Genomic DNA, 24,922 nt, shown 5'->3' with positions numbered 1-24,922 from the left:
CCTGAAATCAACTGCCAAATAGGTTCCTAGTTGACAACAGCCTAGAGTTCCCATTTCGTAAAGTTTGTCAGATTGGCGTCCATATTTTGACTTATTGCTATAGGTTTGGTTCGTAGGTGTCGTCAAGACGGCGAGAGTTCACCGTCCAAATCTTTATAATTTTGCTCTAGCGGTATATCCTATCTTCTCTTGTTTTCAATTCATATTTTGTGCCATGATGATGTGTGACATACAAATGTTTTCAGATTTTATGTGAAATACTTACTCAGTTAGCTTATATGGTCTAAACTAATTAAGTTAAAACAACAAAATTGGACTGTTAGTATCCGGCTTATTTTGATAGTACGATTGATACACAATTGCTCTCGTTTTACTAGTAAGATTGTATTGGTAACATCTCGTTCTCTCTAAAAGATATTATCTTTCTCATGTGGTAAAATTGTCTTGTTAACATCTCGTTCTTACAATAAGATTGGCGTGTGAACATCTCGTTCTTACGTTAAAATTGTCTTGTAAACATCTTGTTCTCATAGTAAGATTTTATTGTTAACATCTCTTTCGCACAATAAGACTGTAGTGTTCACATCTCGTTCTCATAATAAGATTGTATGTACACATCTTGTTCTAACAGAAAGATTTTACTGTTAATATCTCGTTCTCACAGTGAAATAGAATGGTTAACATTTCGTTCTCACGGTAATATTTTATTGTTAATCTCTCGTTCTCACAATTATATTGTATTGTTAACATGTCGTTATATTGTATTATTAATTCATCTTGTTCTCACAGTAAGATTGTATCGTTAACATATCGTTCTCACAGAAAGATTGTAAATGATAATATATCGTTCTCACAGTAAACTAGCATTGTTAACATTTCGTTTTCACAGTAAGATTGTATTGTTGACATATCGTTAGATTGTATTGTTAATTCATCTTGTTTTCACAGTAAGATTGTATTGTAAACATCCTGTTCTCATAGTAATATTATGTTGGTAACATCTCGTTCTCACTGTAAGATTGTATTGTTAACATCCCGTTAACACCGGAAAATTCTATTGGTAACATTTCGTTTTCGCAGTTAGATTTTATTGTTAAAATCTCGTTCTCACTGTAAGATTGTATTGGTAACATATCGTTCTCACTTTAAAATTGTGTTGTTAGCATCCTGTTCTCACGTTCATATTATGTTGTTGATATCCCGTTCTCACATTAAGATTGTGTTGATAATGGCCCGTTCTCACATTAAGATTGTGTTGTAAATGTCCCGTTCTCACATGAAGATTGTGTTGTTAATGTCCCGTTCTCACATGAAGATTGTGTTATTAATATCCCGTTCTCACATTAAGATTGTGTAGTTGATATCCCGTTCTCACGTTAAGAGTGTGTTGTTAATGTCCCGTTCTCAAATTAAGAGTGTGTTATTAATATCCCGTTCTCACATGAAGATTGTGTTGTTAATGTCCCGTTCTCACAGTAAGATTGAACTGATGGCCTCATTTCACACTCCCTTAAATGAAAAAAATCAAAGATACGCAACTTGTATAACAAACTCAGTGATTAGAATCACTGTAATTAAAATAAAATACGAGTGTCGAAATGAACAACTATATATATATATATATATATAGACTGATCCGAAAGCCCGATTTTTCATTTTCAATTGTATTATAAAACGCGGTGTAACTGAACACAAATACGTAAAAACAGCACAGTAAATACATGTAAGAGATGTTCATATCCTAAAATATTAAGTAGCATACAACATATCTGTTAATAAGGGCCAGCCAAATGACTTTCTATGCACTCATTAATGATAGTTGCATCGGTCATAAAATTAACCATACTGATTAAGAATAAGTACGGATTCCTTGCAACTTTACGTGTGGATGTTTCATGGGTTTATCATTTTAAGTAAATAGTAGTCATTTTTCTATATGTCAGGGTTTCACTGTGACAAAAATTAGATCCACGAAAATTTGAAGAATGGGCTATGAATTCGCCACACTGAATTTTAGTACCTTTGAAATTTTCGTTAGAGAAACCGCTAAAGATGGTGGATAAAGAAATTCGACAGTCGGTAGTTCTCATCCCAAATGCACCCCAAAACTAGACAATTGTTGTTATCTGTTACAAAAATGCGCGTTTTGCGGTTATGAATTCCGCCGTTTATCCTGTTTCATACATAAGAAAAATATTTATAAACACTTATAAGACAATTGTCATTAAAATGTTAATTACGACATTGTCAAGTAGCGGATACAACAATATTTCCTTCACATTTCTTACTATATCAACGTGCAACGATATATCCGTTCGAATCCTGATAAGGGACAAATCGAAATTACTGAAAAATCAAAGTAACAGGAAAAAGTCAAATAAATAAATCGTATAAGTTTCCGCGATGTTTGTGTCGTATATCTCAAATTAAAGAAAGAACGCAAATTTGACAGAGAATGATAAAAATAGTGATTATTTGATGCATATGTTATAATGGACTGATACATTCTCTGATAAATTGTTTATTTATTATATGCACCGACCATTGCTAGTTATTGCAGTTTTTTGCGCTAATTGTTTTCGTTATAAATTTAACCACAAATGTGTAATTCTACTTTCTCACGACAAACAGATAAAGACAATTTCAATCTGTACCCAAATTAAATAGCATTGTTGTGAATAATTAAAACCTTTGTTTACTATTCGGATTGGAACTTTATTAAGATACGTATATCAAAGTTTGGCAATCAAATAAATACAAATTTTTCTCGTCCTTAAGATAACAAATTAAGGATCAGAAGATTGCTAGAAATATTAAAGAATTGTTATCTATCAAATTAGGAAGTTTTTCTGTCTCTAAATGTAGAATTAAATATTTAGTCGGTTGTTTATCGGTTTTGTTAAAATCCAATGTATAAATAAATTCGTTTCTAAGTTTTCAGATGATAATCACCGCTACAGTTTTTCTTTGATATGCATTGTTTTTATGTAAACAATTTACAATGCAATAAATTGTTGACTTTTATTTCAATAATTCTTGAAATTTAGAAATTTGTTCAACAAATGTCATTTTTACAAATAAATGCAGTATTTGCATAAGTAATCGATCCGAGTTAGTAGGCGTGAACATTTTTATTGCCTGTCAGTCAATCTCTCCTCGCATCTGATTGGTGATAATATTCAAAGTAATTAGAATCCAGCCTGTAACATTATGAAAAAAGATAAAACGACAACCCACAAAACATATCTACAAATGTATTTATCTTTGTGTTAAAACATTTAACTTTTAACTTTATTTGTGTTTGCAGTTGCGACAAAAGGTATTTACTTCAATGGATCCAACTTTGTTGCACAAAGTGGAGCATCTTAGATCACCACCACAAGCTCACTCCAGCCCAGGAACTACCCCAGGGACAATCAGTCTAGCCCACGGGACGATGTTACCAGCACTCAACCTCAACAGCAGCCTGATGAACAAGATTCACAAGACGACATCTTACAGTTCCCCACCGCCAGTAGCAAATAATCCGGACAACAATGTGTGCAAACTTATCGACTACCGTGGGGCCAAGATAGCCGCCTTTGTTGTGGAGGGTAGGGAACTTATTTGTCTCCCTCAAGCTTTTGAACTGTTTCTGAAGCATCTTGTTGGAGGACTACACACTGTATATACCAAACTAAAGAGACTAGACATAACTCCAGTAGTGTGTAATGTTGAGCAGGTCCGGATTCTCCGGGGGCTGGGAGCTATCCAGCCCGGGGTCAACAGATGTAAACTCATCTCTTGCAAAGAATTTGATGTTCTGTACGAAGACTGCACAAATTCAAGGTACGTCATTTTATCTTTATAATAGACATTTACATTATTTCAAACTTTTCTTTACTGTTGTACTATTTAAATCACTTTACTGTTGCACTATTTAAATCAATTATATATTTTTTGCACTGAAGATGCAAAGTCTGGTTCATTTGAAAAAAATATGCTATTTACCGTTTCAGCGTGACTGTAATCGATGATAAATTGATAATCAATCTTGTCTATAAATAATCAAAATCAATAATCTTTTATCTCAAGGTGTTTAATAATAAATTTTGAATTTGTTTCCAAATGGCAAAAGAATAAGTGAAATGCATTTGATATAGTGACTTTATTGAAGTTAAATGTTTATTTATGTTCTGAATTGTAAACACACAAAACCCCCACAAAACTGTGTCAACAATTTATTATGTGACGGGTAATAGGGAAGATGTCCATTTTAACAAACGCGTGGCTCATTTCAAATAAAATTATAAAATCATTGATTTCTATTTGTATTTAGCCACGTATTATAAGTTTATTATTATTATGGTCAAGTTCAAAAGAATACTCTATACTCTTCACGAGTTGATGATTTTCATCTGCTTGAATACGTTTCATTATACAGAACGTTACCTGGTAGCGATTTCCCTGAAATTTAAAGAAAAAAATACAATTCACAAGAAACTATTTTTGTCATCTGAAAACATATTTAAAGTATTTTAAGACTTGTCGGAGAAGTAAGCGCGAATAACAAATGGACCAAGTAGAGAGACAGAGAACGGTGATGATTAAACTGTGGTCCGGAGTATTGATGTCCCACGGAGCGCCTTTATTGAAGTTTTAAGCACACATATGGATGCTCGTATCAAATGAATAAAACATTGTTCTTTTATCAGAACCAAAGCAGTATGACAATAACACTACGACATTTTATTATCATTTTCATATTTGATAATATTGATGAACTGCATGGGGTAATATCTGGTATTTGAAGGGGGTCTAGTTTACAGGGAGGTGTCAGTTTTATTTCCCTCTGTAATTTGCAGATGACATAGTGTAATATCGTCTGATACCACCCAGCCAGTGTCACATGTCAAATTACGTGTAATTAATACATTTTCTTGTAATTGGCAATAAATTGATACGAAAAATATTTAATTCTAATTTGAGATAAAATTTATCAGCCTAATACAGAAAATTTATAGATTTCTTATCTTTCAATGAATTCTTATCAATTATTAAATTTACATATCTAAACACTTCGTAAATATACAAATTTATATGGAAAACAAGCACTTGTTTCTGAATTTATTTTAAAGAAAACACAAATCATTTACAGAGCTCTGCAGTCGTTATGCAACAGAATTGCTAAATATGCATCGTTTACATATATTAAGCTCACCCCTGTCCCGATGGCATTATATTTATAAACACGTATTAATATCTTGAAACATTATTTAACAATATATTTTGCAGTTGATTTAAATATGATGTTGTGATAGAATTCCATGCATTGTATTCTTTGCACACATCGTTAGGGTTTCATTTTGCAAATGTAAATAACTTTTATTAAATATCAAACCGATTCGAATTAAATTTAATATGGACAATTTACGGTGCTTATAATTCTATTCGCTTCATATGCGCTCAATAAGAAGAGATGAATGCAAGGATTTAACTGTTTTCCAATAAATTTAGATTTAATATAGATTTAAAAATTGTCATCTGAATCTTTTGTACCTTCGCTTTAATCGCCTTTTCTATGGAGGGCATGCATATTTAGTAAATTCCCAATAAATATACATGTCAGATAAAAAAAAGTTAAAAGGTTTGTTTTTTCAATATCTAATCTAACTAACCAACACCAAAAGTTTCTGTAATTATTTTCCTATGAATAAATAAAACAATCTGTTTGAGAGGGATACATTTCAGAGAAAACTATTATCGCTAATACATTTCCGCATTGGTAGTATTTGTTGTATAAATAGAGTTTTTTCAAATCTTTTTTAAATACATAATTTACGACTGTTGCAACTTACATTTAATTATTTGTATCTTCAAAAGTTCCATTCTATTTATTTGTTTACTTACAAAAAATAGACTCTTTTTATCTACACAATGTGAGATATTCAAATAATGGTTTCAAATAAACACTAATAATTAGTATTATGTATTAAATAAGCTAGTTCTTTGTAAGCATGTCTTGCATAAATAAAATAAATAAATAAATCATTAAACGATTAAAGAATATAATAGGAAAAACAAATCCAGCAGTTTCCCCGAGCGTTCCAGGTGTACTCGATATGTTTCGTGAAGATAAAACAGGCCTTTCGATAACTTCGAAATTACCGATCTTTTTTTGCCAATGAAATAAAAATAAAAGCAAAGCATTTGTAAATTTGTTTGTTAATGTTTCTAACTAACAGTACAATGATCATTAATTTGGACATTATTTCTCCCTTTTTGTCTTATCATCAACAATTTATTTCGTACACCTTGATTTTATCAAGAGGGGAACAGAAAATCTGAACTGCGAAGCAATAAAACAGATTAAGAATCATCTAACTAATGAAACTTTATCATTATCGATAATAAGCCGTCAATACGCCATATTTCTTTAATAATTCTTATCGAAAACAAATCGCATTCTCTCATATTTCGTGCCAAATGGAAATTTTCATCATCGTAAATTAGAGATTTGGTCCCGACCTCATGAAACCTACAATCATTTTCTTACATTTACTTTGTTTAATGACTTACAATTAAATGATTATCATTTTGTTGCCTTAGTTACTTCTAATTAACAAATGCTTTTTATGAAAAAAAAGTAATACAGTATGCCACGTTTACGTACGCTAAACGCTGAAACATGTGACGTATTAAAAATGAAAATCTTTAACAAAAGGTTAGTTTCAAATCCTTTTATCTGTGAATTAATTCAGATATCAATGAATTTATGAATATACGCTTTGTGTAGAAATGTTATTGCTAATATATGTCTGGTAATCCAGGATCAAGATAGCCCAGATTGCGACATTCGGATTGCGATAATAGGATGTCCAATTGAAAATGATTAAAATTATCTGTTTCTTTTGTCAAATAATATCTAAATTTGTACCAAAGCATTGGAAATGTATTGATGTATTATCATTACTTTGATAAGCGAGCAGTTTGGAATGATCTTTGATTTGAGACCCCCCAAGGATGGGAACTATTCTAGACAAGATACAAGCTAACTTACTTGTCAAAATTGAAAAGTAATCATTCAAATTTATCCAATATTTAGGATTTATTCAAATCCATTTTCCTTCTGTAATATTGACGGAAGATAAGACATATTAATTCAAATTGACATATCACAAAGTTTGATTTGAAATTCGGTTCAATATGTGACCATTGATAGTTATCATTGTGGGGCTCTATAAGTTTTGTTATTTTATATATGAGCGGGGCTTAATGTGCCTTTGTTATAGTCTTGTATTATTTTGATTTTAGTTTCTAGTGTATAATTTGGAAATTATTATGGCGTTCATAATCACTGAACTAGAATATATTTGTTTAGGGGCCAGCTGAAGGACGCCTCCGGGTGCGGGAATTTCTCGCTACATTGAAGACCTGTTGGTGACCTTCTGCTGTTGTTTTTTCTATGGTCGGGTTGTTGTCTCTTTGACACATTCCCCATTTCCATTTTCAATTTTATTATCCAATAATCTTGGACAACTTAATATATTTAACACTCTTAAGCATCATCTTTACTCATAGTTTAAATTCTTTCACTGCTTAATTGTACAAATGTACATTCGATCAACATTTGCAGCATAAGACATACAACCGTTCGAGTCTTCGTCGTTGCTAGTGTATTATAATTCTCCAGAAGTATCCCTTTCCATGTTCATGTATGACCCAAACTCAATATGTGTTTAGCTCCATTCCACACAACAGCCTGGGCATATTGTTAAAGTCAGTATATCAAAAAGAAGTTGCAGTATGATGGCCAATGAGACAACTATCCACAAAAGACCAAAATGACACTTCATACCATGTCAGAGTATTCTTACGTTATTCCTACCATGTCTGAGTATTTTTTCTTTATGCCTATATATACGTATTACAATATTATTTGTTATCTAAGTGTTAAATATTTAGGTACATACGATCCGACTTACTTAATGTACACGGCGTAACACCACTTGCATTCGGAGGCATATATACTTGTTGTCCCGATACATCTCGTTCTGGTAAAAATTGCAGCTTTACAATGTAACTCGTTTAATTTTCAATACTGAAGGGGGGACTCGTCATCCTGGGAAAGATGAGTTAAAATGACGCTGCACATCTGCTTTTCGTCACTTGGAGTACCAAGACAAATAGATAGTCAGTTGTCAACCACTATAGATAGGTGACATTTTATTTATCTTTTTCAACTGGAAATTAAGGTCCACTCAAGACACTTCACCAAATAAAAATTTATCATTTGTTACAATTTTGTGAAAGAAAAGACACTGTTAAGATAACTGAATGTGAACAATTGATAAACGGACATATTCTAGTTGTGAAGTCTATCAATTACAACTTGAAATATTCTTATCCAAAAATAGAATTCGTATTTCTCCTTGCTAAAGTACACGGAAAAATGCAACTTTACTTGTGTGGTTAAATATACATGTATAAGGAAATGTGGGATATATATTAATGAAACAGCGAACCAACTATACTAGTGACATAAACGATCTCGTTTAGTTCTGCTTTTGATTTTTTGTATCAAACATCTTGCTTATGCAAGTCTCGTGCTTCATGGTTGATTTCGTCTGCTGAATTTTCCAATATTTTTTTAGTTTATAAACAAACTGAGAAGATGTTGTATATTTGCCAATGAGACAACAAGAGACCAAATGACCTGGGGTGGTGTTCTTGAAGCTATCTTAGGATTAGGACGTGTCCTAAGTCTATCTTTGTCATAAGTCGTGTTCTCGACGCTCTCTTAAATTATGATATATCTCATTTTTCGTCCTAACTTTAGGACACCCAATAAGGTGTCTTAAGAGCATCCTATCTTCATCCTAGCATAATTAAGGTTGTAGTTTGCTTTTTGTTCATTATTTTACGTGAAAATGAACATGAAATGAAACTCACCATCGGTTATTAACTCGTGTATAAAAAATTGTGCATGATTTTAAACTTTGAACTTCGTGTTTCACGATACGATTACACTACAAATTTAATTCTCATTTCAAAACAAATGTTTTTTTCTAGTTTAAATAACAATCCGATGATATAATTACATTGGTAATTATGCATTTAATTCTGTACATGTTTTTATAAAATTCGTAAAAAAATTTATTAAATAATTTCGTCATTAATAAATGATTTACCAAAAAATTACTTTAACGATTTAAAATTTCGACTTAGGATATGTTTAGGACGTCCTAACATAAGATTCGTCTGAGATAGCTTCGATAAACAACTCAGTAGTGTCCTAAGTTGATCCTAAGTCCATCCTAAAATTGGTCTAAGATATGTCTTAGGACGAATTTTAGGATACTTTCGAGAACACCACCCCTGGTCATAACTAAGCAGCTATAGGTAACTGTACAGTCTTCAAATATGCAAAATCCATATACCGCAGAGCAAGCTGTAACTCTTTTTGTGTATTTGGAACGCCGAATTGTCGATGTGCACACTGATTTCAGTAGCAGAGTCAGCTGGGTGACCCGCCCGTTGTTGTACGCTTTTCTGTTTAGAAATTTGATCAATTACCAGTTCTAATAGGTCTACATAAAATAGTGTTATCAATTTAATTTGAAAATGTCGCCAGAAATTGACACGTTTATTTCATGTGCAACTAAATGCTTTGTAATTTATCACCTAATGTATTTATTAATTCTTTTATTCGACTGACTGCAATCAATTTATATTTGTAATAATTTAAAAAGATTATTAAGAAAATGTTTATGTATCTAAACAAGCTGTAATTACATTGTAAGAATGGCATCTTCAAAAAGAAGGAAAGTGCTAGGAAAAAATAGAATTTTGATCCTTAAATTCTAATGAACAAACAGAAAGAGTGAAAAGTAACAAATACCTTCGCTAGTACTTTTTATTAATCTACCACCTTTAAGCATGTAACAAAACGTATTTCGAGATATCAATTTGTTGGACTATTGACTGAAATTTAAAGCACTTAAACTCGCTCCTAAACTTGTCTTTTCGTTAGTATAGATACAGATGACTTGGTTTGCTGACGGTTCAGAAAAGTGAAAAGATAGTTCTTGTAGAGATTAAGAGCGCTTCCGTTCAAGAAACGTCTGTGACATGAACTCTGAACTGTTCTTTATTAGCTATTTTGTGTTCGCCCTCCTTGGTTTTTTGATTAACGATTTTGACAATTTATCACAAGAATCCATTACCCCAAAATTCCGTTTTAGAAATGACATTCTCTCTCTCCAGACCAAAACTTACTATTATCTCTTATCCTGCTGCCTTAGATGGCCGACTCGCGAGCATAACATTTATGTATTATAATCTTCCAAATTGTTCATCAGTTCAGAAAGTTTAAGAAATTTAGACATTTTAAATAATTTTCTAACAAAAACTCCTATTTTACGACAATTTATTACAGTGCAGAATTTCACATGGTTTAGAAAAACGCCATTGAAGCTATAACATATTTAAATGTTTAATAAAACACTCAAGAAATTCATTTAAATGAGGTACTCTTTTTCTAATATTTATCTCTGTAAAATTTATTGTCATAAAAACTAACAGCCTATGCTTTTAAGATGACACTTTTGTAATTTAAAATAACATTAAGAATTGGAATGCATACGTGTGAAACGGTCTTTTGTTGAAGATACGAATAAATTTATCGGATGAAAAAGATGAATTTAAAAAAGAATAAATTTATAACAATACAACTGACCCTCGTCAATGGACAACTGATATTTTCTTAAAAGGATGGACAATACCGCATGTCATTTTTTGTCATCTGCAGTAATTGTTGCATCTGTGTCCCCAGGGAACCCAAAGTTCACCCTAACAATCAAAAATTGTAAGATTACCAGATAAATATCACTTTGGAGTACCCTTTTACAAAAGATCAGGTCATTTTTTATTTCATCCCATTCAGACATTCGGTCACATTAAATAGGAAATTGATCCGCACCTGCATTTAAATCCAACTTATTTTCTTTATGGCTTGCTTCTGAGATGCATTTTGAGACAGATGTTCTTAAAAAAAGTGATAATTTATTTTTATCCCAAAACAACACTGCAATTTTGCCTAAAGAGACAAAATTTTCCCATGAAATAGTCATAGTGCTTAATTATAGGGTAGGGCCTTTTGAAATATTAAGATCTTTTGATATTTTTATGAAACCTTATATGAAATTATATTAGCAGACTTGCAGAAAGAAAAACGATACAGGCGACCACGACTGAGCGTTCGAACGCCAACCAAGTAATCGAACAAACCTTGAAAATCACGCTTACGTTTGTTTATTTCATTTCACATATTTTAGAATTAGATATAAAAGAAATTTGAATAATCTTTTAGATGCAAATATGAAATTGAAAAGTTAAACTGTATATTCTTTCCTTATACAAATATATGTAAATTATATTTAAACATAAGATATGTAAAGGTTGTGTTTGTCGATTAAGATTTTTGTCTTAGAACATTATACCGTGGAGATTTTCATTGTAAAGACACGATCGGTCACTTCACCTGACATCATTTGTTTACTGTTTTTCTAATCAAATATTATAAAGAAATTTAGAATGATATTTAAACAAAATCAATTTCTTTTTGTTTATCTACATAATATAACAGGACAGTACAGGTCTTTGGATTTAATTTGATGTAAATACCGGTTAATTCTTTATTTGTTTAAGTGGTTGAAAACCGCTGTTGCCTTTGAACGCTTGGCACTTCAACCAATTCAAATAAAACAAGTTATCCTAAAAGAGAAAGGATAAACACTAAGTCGTCTAACGTTAAACAAAAACAATCTTCATAATGGGTTAAGGAAGAACACAAAAGCATAATTAAATACGAAAGGTTTTGATATATGGAGTTACTTCACTGCAATGTTGACATATATGTCACGAAACGGCAACCCTCCCATACAAACGGAAACTTCTATGTGACTACAGTTGTCTCTGTCCGGTGCACACGGGAACATTACCTGGTGAAAATAGAAACGGAAATCTTCAACCTTTGGTAATTTAATATATCCGTCATATCGTCGCAGTCCATTTAAAGAAACGGCTATTGCTACAAACGTTGCTGTAATTTAATTTCCTTAAAAAACAAGAGTTATACAATGTATGTTTGTTAATTGAAATTTGACAGATTATTTGTCATAGAAATGATTTTATTTGTATTTATTATTAAATGTTTGTATTCATATGGCAGAAATAGAACTATGTAATTGATTTTGATTTTTATCATTTAATTGTGTGAAAAGTTGAAATCTCGCATGTGCAGTCTCAGTCAAGCAATCGGTCTATTTGTTTGAATGATTTTCATTTGAACAATATCATTTGTTTTGTGTCAAATTTTGCGCCACATTTGATACCGCCGATTACACAGACGCTAGATGAACAAATAAATCCAGAATCAATTTAACATAACTGTTTCGTTATTATTCCCAATGATATCGAATTTCTGTCTTAATTAGCTTTAGTTGTATTTAATCAAATTATTCAATATAGACAACAGGTTTTTACAAGTTTTGAATAAAGCATTTGAAAAAGCAATTCCATGATTGACAGCGATACTATAGATGATTTGTGTCAATATTGAGCCAATCTGAGCCTAGAAGTGAAAACTTAAAAGTATCATCTTGCTTTTCTACAATTTATGTGATGGTTCTTGAAAGCGTCACCTGGCGTTGTTCCATATGAATGATATGAACGTAAGAGACGTGATGTACGAGTATACGCATCTTTAATAAAGATTTTCCTGTCAACGTTTAGGCACACACACACACACACTCACTCCACCGCTTATTTTTCACAAGCAATCTTGCAAATTGAATAAATGCAACTGGTCTTTTGCAACTTATAAAGTGATGTTATGGTCAGTTTTAATACGAACCAAGTCCCTTTTTACGTTATCGCTAGATTAACTAAATTGAGTTGATATCAAACATATGATATTACATGAGAACTCAACACAAAAAGGGTTGTTAATATTTTATTTGTTTTCTTGGATTACTATTTTAAGTGATAGTGATAGGCCTACTCTCTGAAGTTTGGACCATATCGATCCTGAGTATCGATCCAGATAGGACTAAGCATTTAACTTTTTTTTTACCAGGCCCGGAATTGCGTTAACTCGGTTCCGTTTACAGTTGAATTTCTAACTAAAGACCTTAATAAGTGTCATTTTTTTCTTTGTATGTCTGGTTTGCCAAACATGCCAGAACAACCATTCCGAAGTGAAAAAAGACGGACGGTCACGAATGTTTATGGTCAGATTTGATAGTTACAACGAAAGACATTTCCGAGAAAATATAAATGATTAAAATGTTTGATCATCATATTTTTGATGATTCAATATATGTTTACTGAATACAGACGACATATTATATAAAATTACAAAAGGATGTGCTTAAGAGGAAGAAATCCGTACACTCCAGGTTCAAAACAATCCCGTGTTTATCTTGAAATACAATACCTACCATTTGAACATGACTAATCTCCAATTACAATATATCATATCCAATTTAATAAAATTCAACTTTTGTGGTATTTAAAACCTTTTACATTTATATCAAAATTAGTAATGTTATTCATTTTGTTCAACTGAAATATTTCAACAAACGGATGATACATTTTGGGTGTATCCTAATTTAATCTAGAATTTAATTAGAATTCTTATGACGAATGTGGAGAAAAATAACAATAGGTGAGAAGTTCATGGATTTGAAGAGTCGAATATTCAAATATATATTTATTTCCAACAGGCATAGAGTCATTTTTCACTTTTTACCCAGACGCAAAAATATGAAGATGAAGGGACGGCTTTATAACTGAAAAAAATCAATTACACTCAAATGAGATAAATTGGCAAGGAGATCAGATTTCATTCTTAGTGAAGCGGGTATCTGTTTATTGTCCCGTCAAAAAGCAACATAAATAGGTGTAAAAATACTTAAATAAACATACTGTTTTCCTTTTTTATGGGAGTCAGCCCGGTACAGTTTGATTGTTTACATTCATAAGAATAAAATCCCATGGTGTAATTCATATTTGGTATAGATCTTATCGACAAGGGCAGAATCAATTTTCTAACAGAATGGGAGGTAACTCTGGTGACAGTTATGTTGTTTAATATTAATAAACATTACAGATTGGACAGCACATGTATTACATTACTTAATTTTTATATTTTAAAATTCATTTGAACAATTGTAACTTTTAATCTTGCATCAGATCGTGCAATGGAATCGCTTATGGGCAGTAGATACTTGAATAATATTTCCCAAAATTAAAGATTTATCTCCCTTTAATTGGTGTTCTTGTCATACAGCCGGCTGCATTCGATATGTATCTTTTAGCATTTCGAGTAACAAAAGTTCTTACGGATTAAATCTCTTGTAATTGCATTCTTAATTACCTATTTTATACGAATTCAATAAGTGTTTTGCATGCCCAACAATAGACCAAAATTTATTTATGTTAATTTTAGAGTGGTTGTCAAATGTAGCTAAAGTGACAAGAGGCGGTGTTGTATTAATAATGCGTGTGGGCAGGCCTAGAACTGATTGCTCGTTTTGCAAGCTTAAATCACATTGAATATTTTCATTTAATAGTACAATGGAATTAAACATTTGATTCAAATGTTAGAATACGGATTGAATATGATTATCTTTCTACAAAGATTCGTCAAACAAAGAATTTCAATTTTCAAAATAGTAAACTTATACTTTAGAAATGAGATTCATAAGAGTTACAATCTTTTTTGACAATAATAGCTTCCATTTTCTTTGAAAAACAAACGTCAAACGTGTTTGTGTGTTAATGTTGCTAGCTCTGTTTGTAACAATGATAAAGTGGCCATTGTGAAATTATTCATTGTGATGCAGATAGCGAATTGTGGTGTGACACCTGCTGCTTGCCAGACACAGAATGTTAAATTAAAATTTAATATTTTTTTCTTCTTTAATTCAGCCATTTAATCAGAGTCAACAGGTTAGGGAGATAGATAGGATTTGAATTTTTATTTCATTCGGAGTATGATACCTATTGCCTTTTCATTTAAAGAAGTGATCCATGGGTGAAATTTGCCGTCTGCTGTCAACTTCAAAGATTAAACCATATATCTATGATTGACTGTTCATGAATAGGATGGTGTATGCTCAACAATTTAACTCTTTAATATTTCTTTTCAAAAAGTGAAATTGTATCCTTAAATATATCTCGATCTAAATCTGTTGAAAATTTGAACCATTTCAATTTCAAATACATTTTTAATTTTAATAATGATATTTAAACGAGGGGCGCTGTGACGTATTATTCTGGGTCCATCATCTGAATCGACACGGATGGTCCTTGGAATTGACTTTCTGTATCAGGTTAACACTGAGAATGTAGTAAACATTTTTATATAAGTCTTGCAGCGTAAAATGAAATAAAATATAAGAATAGTTGCTACAAATAAAAAGATTCGCATTTTTATAAATGTCAAACTTACACATGTATTAAACAAGCTATCTCTTTAGTTTGAACTTGTAGAAAGCATATGGACATTTTATGTATCCTCTAGAAAAACGGGAATCTGCGATGACAAGATTTGCTACCACACACTTTAGAAGGGTTTTTTGTATTGGGTAATTGCCTCAATGAGTTGAAATACTGTGCCAAACATTTTTATATTACTGCAAATAAATCCAATAATATTTATGGACACAGCTCTGAGATCAAACGTTTGTGTACGATTGTAAATTAAAGAAATATATTTTTAACACAATGCTTGTAGTTTCCTTCCCCTTTCTGAAGCATCACTACACTAAGTTTATAGATCAATTGGTTAGCCTGGGATCCTGGTTATTATACATTACTGCAATGAAGAGGAACTTTTTGATAACTTTATAAATATTATATCAAGTGAACAGTATCCGAACACTTCTCACATTCATCCTATCTTTACAGTCTTGCCTATCATCTATAGTAAATAACATAATGACATAAGAGCTACGATTCCGCAGCTAACTCTTGCAAGTCTTGTGCAGTTCATATACCAAAAATGAGGAGTTGGTTTATATTTTGCCGGTGTTATATAGTCATTCTCCCCCCATGCCAGTTCCCCCCCCCCCCCCCCCCCCGGGGGAAAGACTGGCATGAGCCAATCTTTCCCCTGGGGAAATTTTGGATCATTGTGATTCATCCCCTGCGGAAAGTTGACAATACGTATACATATAGTAACTTCCCCCCCATGCCAATCTTTCCCCCATCATAGATTTCACTATGTTTATAAAGAGTCTGGAAATTAAACCGAACAGTGTTAGAATTAGATTTATTTATAAGGCGGAACACTTAGCTTATCATGCTACTCACGGGGGAAAAATTGGCCTGATCCTAGTTTTCCCCTTATAACGCTGAGGGGGAAAAGTGGGATCATGCCAATTTTTCCGGGGGAAATACTGGATCGGTCCAGTATTTCCCCCCGGAATTTTTGGCACGGGGGAAGAATGGCTATAGGACACCGGCATTACTTTTATTTGGAACTAAGAAGTTTATTGTCAATTCAGTACATTTACAGTACATTTAGTTTATTAGCTGAACTAACTTTTATCTTTCAGACCAAATATAGGTTGTAAAGATTTAAAAATGTTTTATATTGTATTTACTTACTTATTCAAATAAAACATTACCCATATTTTATTGAATTTATTTAAATAATTCTAAAATTTGAATAAATCTTTCCCTTGTTTTCAAGTATTTTAAATTATTTACACAGTATAAACATCTAAATGGCAACTCAAGAATATTCCTTTGATCTCCTACTAATTGCAGTATAGTTTACACACACATGTGGAATTTATAGAAACATACTACAATCTAATACATTTCTACTGTAAAATATTGTAGTATCTACTTCAACAAGTGCAGCTTTATAAATACTTTGAAATTGTCATAAATTAAGTTGATTTATAACAATCATACTAATTTACAGGGCAGAATTCAGTGTAATCTAAGTTTTTTATGCTGATTGTAATTTATTTTAAAGATAAAAAAGATTTACTTTTGTTAGCATTGATAATTCAACTGGCATTTTTTTCAAAGTTGCAGTCTAAAGATTTATGCATCTTCATGCAAGTGCTGCATTTGTTAATAAACATACAGTATCATACAGTAGAAAAATGTCTACACATAATGTCAAGCACCTTATTACTCAAGTGAAAAAAAAATCTCTTCTAAAGCACACACATCAGAATAACAAAAAATCTATAAGTTGTCAGTTATATATGACTTATTAAGGACAACCACAGAATAGCACAAGGTTGAACTTGATTTTTTTTTGCATGACGGACATCCCTTTTCAATTTTCACATTTTTTAAATTAATTCTAATGTTTCACTTTTCTTCGTAGATTGCTTGTTTCACATTTCATTGTAGATTCTGTCATTTCACATTTCCTAGTTGATTCTGTTGTTTCACATTTCTGGATAGCTAGATCATGTTGTTTCACATATATGATTTGAACCTTTCTGTTTTAGTGCCAGACCAGGACGACCACCAAAGAGAAGTCCATCCATTCATGCTAGTCCAGATACCCTAGAGAAACTCAAGAAAAGCAGACTGGATACAGACTTCCAATATGACCCAAGACTATTTGGTACGTACATCACAAACTTTATATTTATCAATAATAAGTCTTGTTTAAAATTTTATATTTTTTTAGGGAGTGGAAATGGAATGTGTCTTAAAAAAAGTTTAATCTGTAGCTCATGATTTATTTTATTTTGAGGAAAGGCAAAAAAAAATGAGAGCTGGACGAAGTTTTGGGGTTGATACAGTGATTAGAAATGATTTTTTATCCATTTGAGTTAAGAACTTAGATACTATAGAAATATTCAGTATGTTTTCTTTCATATAATTTGATTATAAAATCATTGTCTTAATCACATACAGTACTACTCTGAGACACAGAATGTTAATTTATAAATAATTGCAAGTGATAAACTGAATCAGAATTTTGATTTGAAATATATATTATAGAAATTATTTATCAATAATTTAAACAGCTCTACAGCAAAGTTTATTCTGAAATTAGTAATTTCTGACAGGTCAAATAAATGTACAGTTTGTTTCAAATCTCTAAACCGTATGCATTGTTTTTTCCTAATTATCCATATGAAGAAAATCAAACAAGTTTGACAGTAAATGTAAATTTATACCATTCTAATCTAAATACCTTGTAGCAAATACATAATATCTCATTAACACTGAATCATTTTGTAATAGAGCGCACCCAAGAATTATTGGCACCTTGTCATTTGTGTAAACAATAGAAGTCAAACGTTCCCTTTATACTTTAATTGAGATTGTATTTTCATTTGAAATAACACAAATGGCTTATAATCATTCTCAGTCAATTAGATATATTTCTCTCTTTTAATGTATATTTGAATAGGAAAAAGTGCAATTTGATTGTGGTTTTATGTAAATAAAAGCAAACAAAGCAGGAGTTATTAAGGTTTACAGGTGTTACGGCCAGAAATCGCCTTTTAATTGTAGCCAACAAAAGACACAAATCAATAGTAAAATTTAACAATATTTAATATACAAAAGTTTACAAAAGGTATTACACAAATATTACTGTTAACTTAACTGTCAAAATATGAGTCCAATCTGTTATCTTTATCTGTATCCGGAAATCTTTCGGAATCCAATTTGAATATTACGTTCACTACTAATGTCGCAATCCAGTATGATGTTGTTTGTAGAATAAAAGTGTCAATCCAAATGCTGTGAATACTAATGTCTATCAATGTCTATGTCCAAGTTTAATTATGAGAGTTAAACTTTAGTGTCTGTATATATAGTGTTGTCATGGAAAGTTCTAGAACACTCTATAATGGAACATTGTGGAAAATCCTGGAAAGTTACAATGGAAGTTTCTGGAATAACGTAGAAGTTTAAATTACGCATCTTTTATAAGGATCATTCTAGAAAGTTCCAATCATTCTGTGATTGTTCCAGTGATTCATAAACTGCACAGTTATATAATAATTTGATAAACAACTATCAGGCCATTCAACACAAATTAGGCCAACATAAATAAACATAATCATTACAATATCATAACACCTCCCCCCTTAAAAGAAGTTTTAGTGTAACAAAAACTTATCATGAATAATATGAACAAAAATACATAATATATACAAAGTGATTTAATAAGCTCTAGATAAAGCATCAGCTATTACATTATCTTTACCCTTAATATGTTTTACAATTACATCATATTCCTGTAACAATAAACTCCACCTAGTCAACCTCTGATTCTTGTTTCTCATTTTATGCATGAAGGTGAGAGGATTATGATCAGTATAAACAAGAATAGGATATACAGTGGGATTCAAATATACATCAAAATGTTGAAGTGCTGACAACATTGCAAAACACTCTTTTTCAATAGTTGAATAATTTTTCTGATGTTTATCTAATTTCTTAGAAAAATATGATATAGGTTTTTCAACATTATCATCTGTCTCTTGATATAAAACAGCTCCTATTCCTACATCGCTTGCATCAACGGCAAGTTTAAATTGTTTTTCAAAGTCTGGAGTAATCAGAACTGGACTATTAATTAAAAGTGATTTGCTATTTTCAAAAGCTTTTTGACAATTTTCGCTCCAGATAAATTTAGAATCTTTCCGTAAAAGATGAGTCAATGGTTGAACAACAGTAGCAAAATTTGAACAAAATTTTCTGTAAAATCCAATCATGCCTAAATATCTCATAAGTTGTTTTCTATTTGTAGGAGGTGGAAATTTGGAAATAGCTTCCACTTTAGCCATAATAGGTTTTACTTGACCTTGGCCAACTGTATGCCCTAAATAATCAACAGTGGCCTGACAAAATTCACTTTTACCAAGATTAACAGTCAAATTTGATTTTGACAATCTATCAAAAGTATCATACAAATGTTTTAAATGCTGTTCCCAGCTATCACTACATACAATAAGATCATCAATATAAGCATAACAACAGTCTAAATCTTTTATAACATTATTGATCATTCTTTGAAATGTAGCTGGAGCACTTGTCATGCCAAATGGCATTACAGTATATTGAAATAAGCCATCTGGTGTAACAAAAGCTGATATTTCACGAGCTCTCTGTGTCAATTGAACTTGCCAATAACCTTTCAATAAATCAAATTTGCTCACAAATTTTGCTTGACCAATATTGTCAATACAATCGTCTATCCTTGGAATCGGATAGGAATCAGATTTTGAGACTGAATTTACTTTTCTGAAATCAGTCACGAAACGAAAAGTTTTATCTGGTTTTGGCACAAGGAGACAAGGAGAGCTCCATTCACTGTTACTCGGCTCAATAATATCATTGTCAAGCATATATTTAATTTCTTTTCTCATAACTTCAAGTTTGAGTGGATTGAGCCTGTAAGGATGTTGCTTAATTGGAGAAGCATCTCCGACATCAACATCATGACAAACAGCAGTGGTTTTGTTTGGCACATCTGGAAAAAGATTTTTAAAAGAAAATACCAAAGTTTTTATTTCTTCTCTACGATCAAAAGACAGATGTGCAAGTTTTGAATCTAAATTTGACAAAATTTCTGAATTTTTCAATCTAACTGTCTCTTTAATAGATTTACAACTAAAATTTGGTTCAATTACATCTGGTTTGTCATGATTGTTCTCAAATTGAACCATGCCTAGAGTGGCAACTGGTTTACTATCACATACATTAGTACGCTCAAAATATGGTTTTAACATATTAATATGACACACTCTATTTTGTTTGCGCCGACCTGGAGTTTTTACAATATAATTCAAATCATTAATTTTACTCTCTATTGTATAAGGACCACAATATTTAGCCTGTAAAGGATGTCCAGGGACAGGCAGAAATACAAGTACCTTATCACCAGGCTCAAAAACTCTGTCCCTGGCATCTTTATCATACCATATTTTCATCTTGTTCTGTACATTTTTTAAGTTTTTCTGAGCAATTTGACAAGCAGTATACAATTTTTCTTTAAATCTAGATACATAGTCTAAAAGATTCAAGTCAGTATGTTCAATAAGCCACTTTTCCTTAATCAATTTTAACGGTCCCCTTACAGTATGACCAAATACCAACTCAAAGGGACTAAATCCAAGGGATTCTTGAACAGCCTCTCGAACCGCAAAAAGTAGAAAGTGAACTCCATCATCCCAGTCTCTGTCAAATTGAAGACAAAAAGTTCTAATCATGTTCTTCAATGTTTGATGAAAACGTTCTAAGGCACCTTGAGATTCTGGATGATAAGCACTTGATCTGTATTGAGCAATCCCTAACTGGTATACGACTTGCTGAAATAAACCTGACATGAAATTTGATCCCTGGTCGGACTGTATAGACTTAGGAAGTCCTACTAATGTGAAAAATTTGATCAAAGCTTTGACGATAGTAGGTGTCTTGATATTTCTGAGCGGAATAGCTTCAGGAAAGCGGGTAGATGTACACATGATTGTCAATAAATATGCATTTCCAGTCTTGGTCTTTGGTAAAGGTCCAACGCAGTCAATTAGAACTCTGCTGAAAGGTTCGTCGAAGGCTGGAATAGGCAGAAGTGGTGCTGGTGGTATTTTCTGGTTAGGCTTACCAACAACCTGGCATATATGACATGATTTGCAGTATTCTGCAACATCATTTCTAAGTTTAGGCCAGTAGAAATGCTGCAAAATCTTAAGGCAAGTCTTCCTGATACCTAAGTGTCCAGCCAAGGGGGTGTCATGGGCAAGACCAATAATTTCTTGCCTATAAACTTTAGGCACCACCACTTGGTACACCACTCTCCATTCCTCCTCTGGTGTAGCATCAGGAGGCCTCCACTTCCTCATTAAAATGCCGTCCTGATGGTAAAAGCATTCTGCCACTTTGTCAGCTTCCTCCTGTGGTTGAGCCCTCTGGCTGAGCTGAAGAACCTCAGGGTCTTTATGTTGTTCTTCGAGTAAATTCTTTCGGTCTAATGAATGGCTGTTTACATCTGGCCATGGCATAATAACATTTTTGTTAACACTAGGTGGTTTTATAATAGCCTTTTCTGAGTTACCAGGATCTTCAATATCAGCTATAAAAGTGTCAGAAAGGTCCATGTAATCAAACTTGTCTTCTTGCAAATTCTCATTTTGTTGTTTTCTAGCCATCGCCCTAGTAACAACACAAGCTGGATACAATTCAGCATCATCTTCAGGTGATTTAACATCCACCACCGGTTCACTGGTAACAATTGGTTCAGCAACCACTTTGTTCCTAGCTAGATCATTTCCTAGCAATAATGTAACACCCTCAACAGGGAGATTAGGACGAACACCTACAACAACTGGTCCAGTTATCAAATCTGACTTCAGATAAATACGATGAAGAGGAACATCTATACAACCCAACTCTACACCTTGTAACAAAACGGAGGCACCAACAGAAGTCTTCTCAGACAAAGGCAACACACCTTCTAACAATAAAGATAGAGAAGCTCCAGTGTCCCGTAAAATCTTAATAGGCTGAAGAGTGGTATCATCAACAATAGCAACAAACCCATCAGACATAAAAGGTTTATATTCCTCCATATAATCACAAAAACTGGACTTAAAAGCCTGACTCGCAGGACATTCCAATGTACTGGTAATATAAGGTGTCGTACAAGCACTGGTCTTCGGCTTATTATCTCGTTCATTCTTCTTCTGGAGTCTAAAACAATCAGCCATCAGGTGACCAATCTTCTTACAATAAGCACAAGTCAGTGACTTCTTCTCAAAAGTATCAAATTTTGGACTAGACATATTATAACTGGACTGACTCTTATTCTGTGGAACAGGTTTACTATCAGTATGATCAGTGCTTTGATTTTTGTAATTTCCACTGGAAGTATTAACATTTTGACCCTTGAAACTTCTTTTATGTGAAAGAGTATAATTATCTGAAATAACAGCTGCATCATGTATTGACTCAACAGTTTTGTCGTCTAAATGTGTTTTTAAGTCTAAATGAACACATTGTTTGAACTCTTCTAATAACATCAATTGTCTTAGGTTATCAAAATTGTTATCTGTTTTCTTTGACGTAAGCCATTTATCAAATAGATCTTCTTTTTCTTTTTTATCCATTTCCAACCTTTCCTTCATTTCCAGTTCTTTTAATTTAAGTTCATGTTCTAATGCAAGCTGTTTTAATTTAATAGCGTCAACAGTTTCGACCTTAAGATCAAGAGCCTCTTCACCTAAAATTTCTGCGTCAACTAATTTGTCTATGACCAAATTTTTTATAATTTGTTTTCTCATAGATACTTTAAAAACTAATTTCAGTTGTTTAGCAAGCAACACTAATTCCTCTTTCTTTAAATTATCAAAACTCTCCAGGTCTGGCGTTTTCAAAAATTTACCAACATCAAATGCCATTTTGTAGAACTTTGTTGGCTAGTTATAATAAAAATACTAAACAAATTTTGAATAAAATATTTTTAAGATATCCCGGACGAGCCCCCAATTTCTGTTACGGCCAGAAATCGCCTTTTAATTGTAGCCAACAAAAGACACAAATCAATAGTAAAATTTAACAATATTTAATATACAAAAGTTTACAAAAGGTATTACACAAATATTACTGTTAACTTAACTGTCAAAATATGAGTCCAATCTGTTATCTTTATCTGTATCCGGAAATCTTTCGGAATCCAATTTGAATATTACGTTCACTACTAATGTCGCAATCCAGTATGATGTTGTTTGTAGAATAAAAGTGTCAATCCAAATGCTGTGAATACTAATGTCTATCAATGTCTATGTCCAAGTTTAATTATGAGAGTTAAACTTTAGTGTCTGTATATATAGTGTTGTCATGGAAAGTTCTAGAACACTCTATAATGGAACATTGTGGAAAATCCTGGAAAGTTACAATGGAAGTTTCTGGAATAACGTAGAAGTTTAAATTACGCATCTTTTATAAGGATCATTCTAGAAAGTTCCAATCATTCTGTGATTGTTCCAGTGATTCATAAACTGCACAGTTATATAATAATTTGATAAACAACTATCAGGCCATTCAACACAAATTAGGCCAACATAAATAAACATAATCATTACAATATCATAACACAGGGCATTTACATGTTTACTCAGAGCTATTGCTTATTAGACCACTTAAATTCAGCAATGGAAGGCAAACAACATTCACACATCTGTCATTTAAACTCTAACAAATCATCACCAAAAACTGATTATGTTTTGTTTCAAATTGTTACATAACAGTACGAAACATTGGTTTCAAAGAAATCTGGAAAAATAAAAATATAGAAGTTTTGAATCAAATCCCAATAATAGAGAAAAAGAAAAATAAACAATCTGAGATTGTTTGGATTACATGGTAGATTTGAAATGGGCAAGAAAGAATGCCTAAAAAGTTTCTTTGTGTCTTTATCTAATGGCTGGACAGATAAGATTGTTCAGGATTTTTCTAAGAATTTGGCACTTTTTGGTGAATATTTTCACTGTGTTTCTTAGTTATTCATTCATTGTAGATTATTACTTATTCCAACTGCAATTGTCTACTAGTTTTGTCACCTAGAAAACTTAAAAGTATGAGGAATTTTCAATTAGATGTCTATGAGTATTTCTGATAGATAAGAACATATCAAAAGACTAAGACTAGAAGCTTGAATGCTGGATATTTTGTATTTTCAAATGGAACTATGCCTTATATGATACATTTGTTTATTGTCAGTTATCTGCCATTGTCAGCATTGATGGAAACATTATACTTTATAAAGTACGACTTACAGATGGTCTCATTAAAGTTTGATATTTATATCAAAGGAATAGGACACCTGCTTTTAGTAACACAATTATATAACAATCCAGGTTCTGTTACAGGAATGAATCAAAATGTT

At 32.0% G+C, this 24,922-nt stretch overlaps 1 protein-coding gene across 2 annotated transcripts in view; it reads left to right on the top strand.

The window, feature by feature from the left end:
* The first annotated feature begins 3,208 nt into the window (after positions 1–3,208).
* The window catches only part of LOC134696230 (dachshund homolog 1-like), a 59,457-nt gene continuing 37,743 nt past the window's right edge, over positions 3,209–24,922 (top strand). Inside the window, exons 1-2 of one of the 2 annotated variants that reach the window (XM_063557910.1) lie at positions 3,209–3,828; positions 17,523–17,641. In XM_063557910.1, the coding sequence (XP_063413980.1) occupies positions 3,332–3,828; positions 17,523–17,641 (616 nt within the window). In that variant the 5' untranslated portion in view covers positions 3,209–3,331. The remainder of the gene's footprint in view (positions 3,829–17,522; positions 17,642–24,922) is intronic. The other variant, XM_063557911.1, reaches the window with a different exon arrangement.

The sequence above is a fragment of the Mytilus trossulus genome, chromosome 14, assembly GCF_036588685.1.
Source record: "Mytilus trossulus isolate FHL-02 chromosome 14, PNRI_Mtr1.1.1.hap1, whole genome shotgun sequence".
Lineage (NCBI taxonomy): Eukaryota > Metazoa > Mollusca > Bivalvia > Mytilida > Mytilidae > Mytilus > Mytilus trossulus.
Note: the sequence above shows the minus strand (reverse complement) of the source record. Positions and strands in the feature narration are given on the sequence as shown.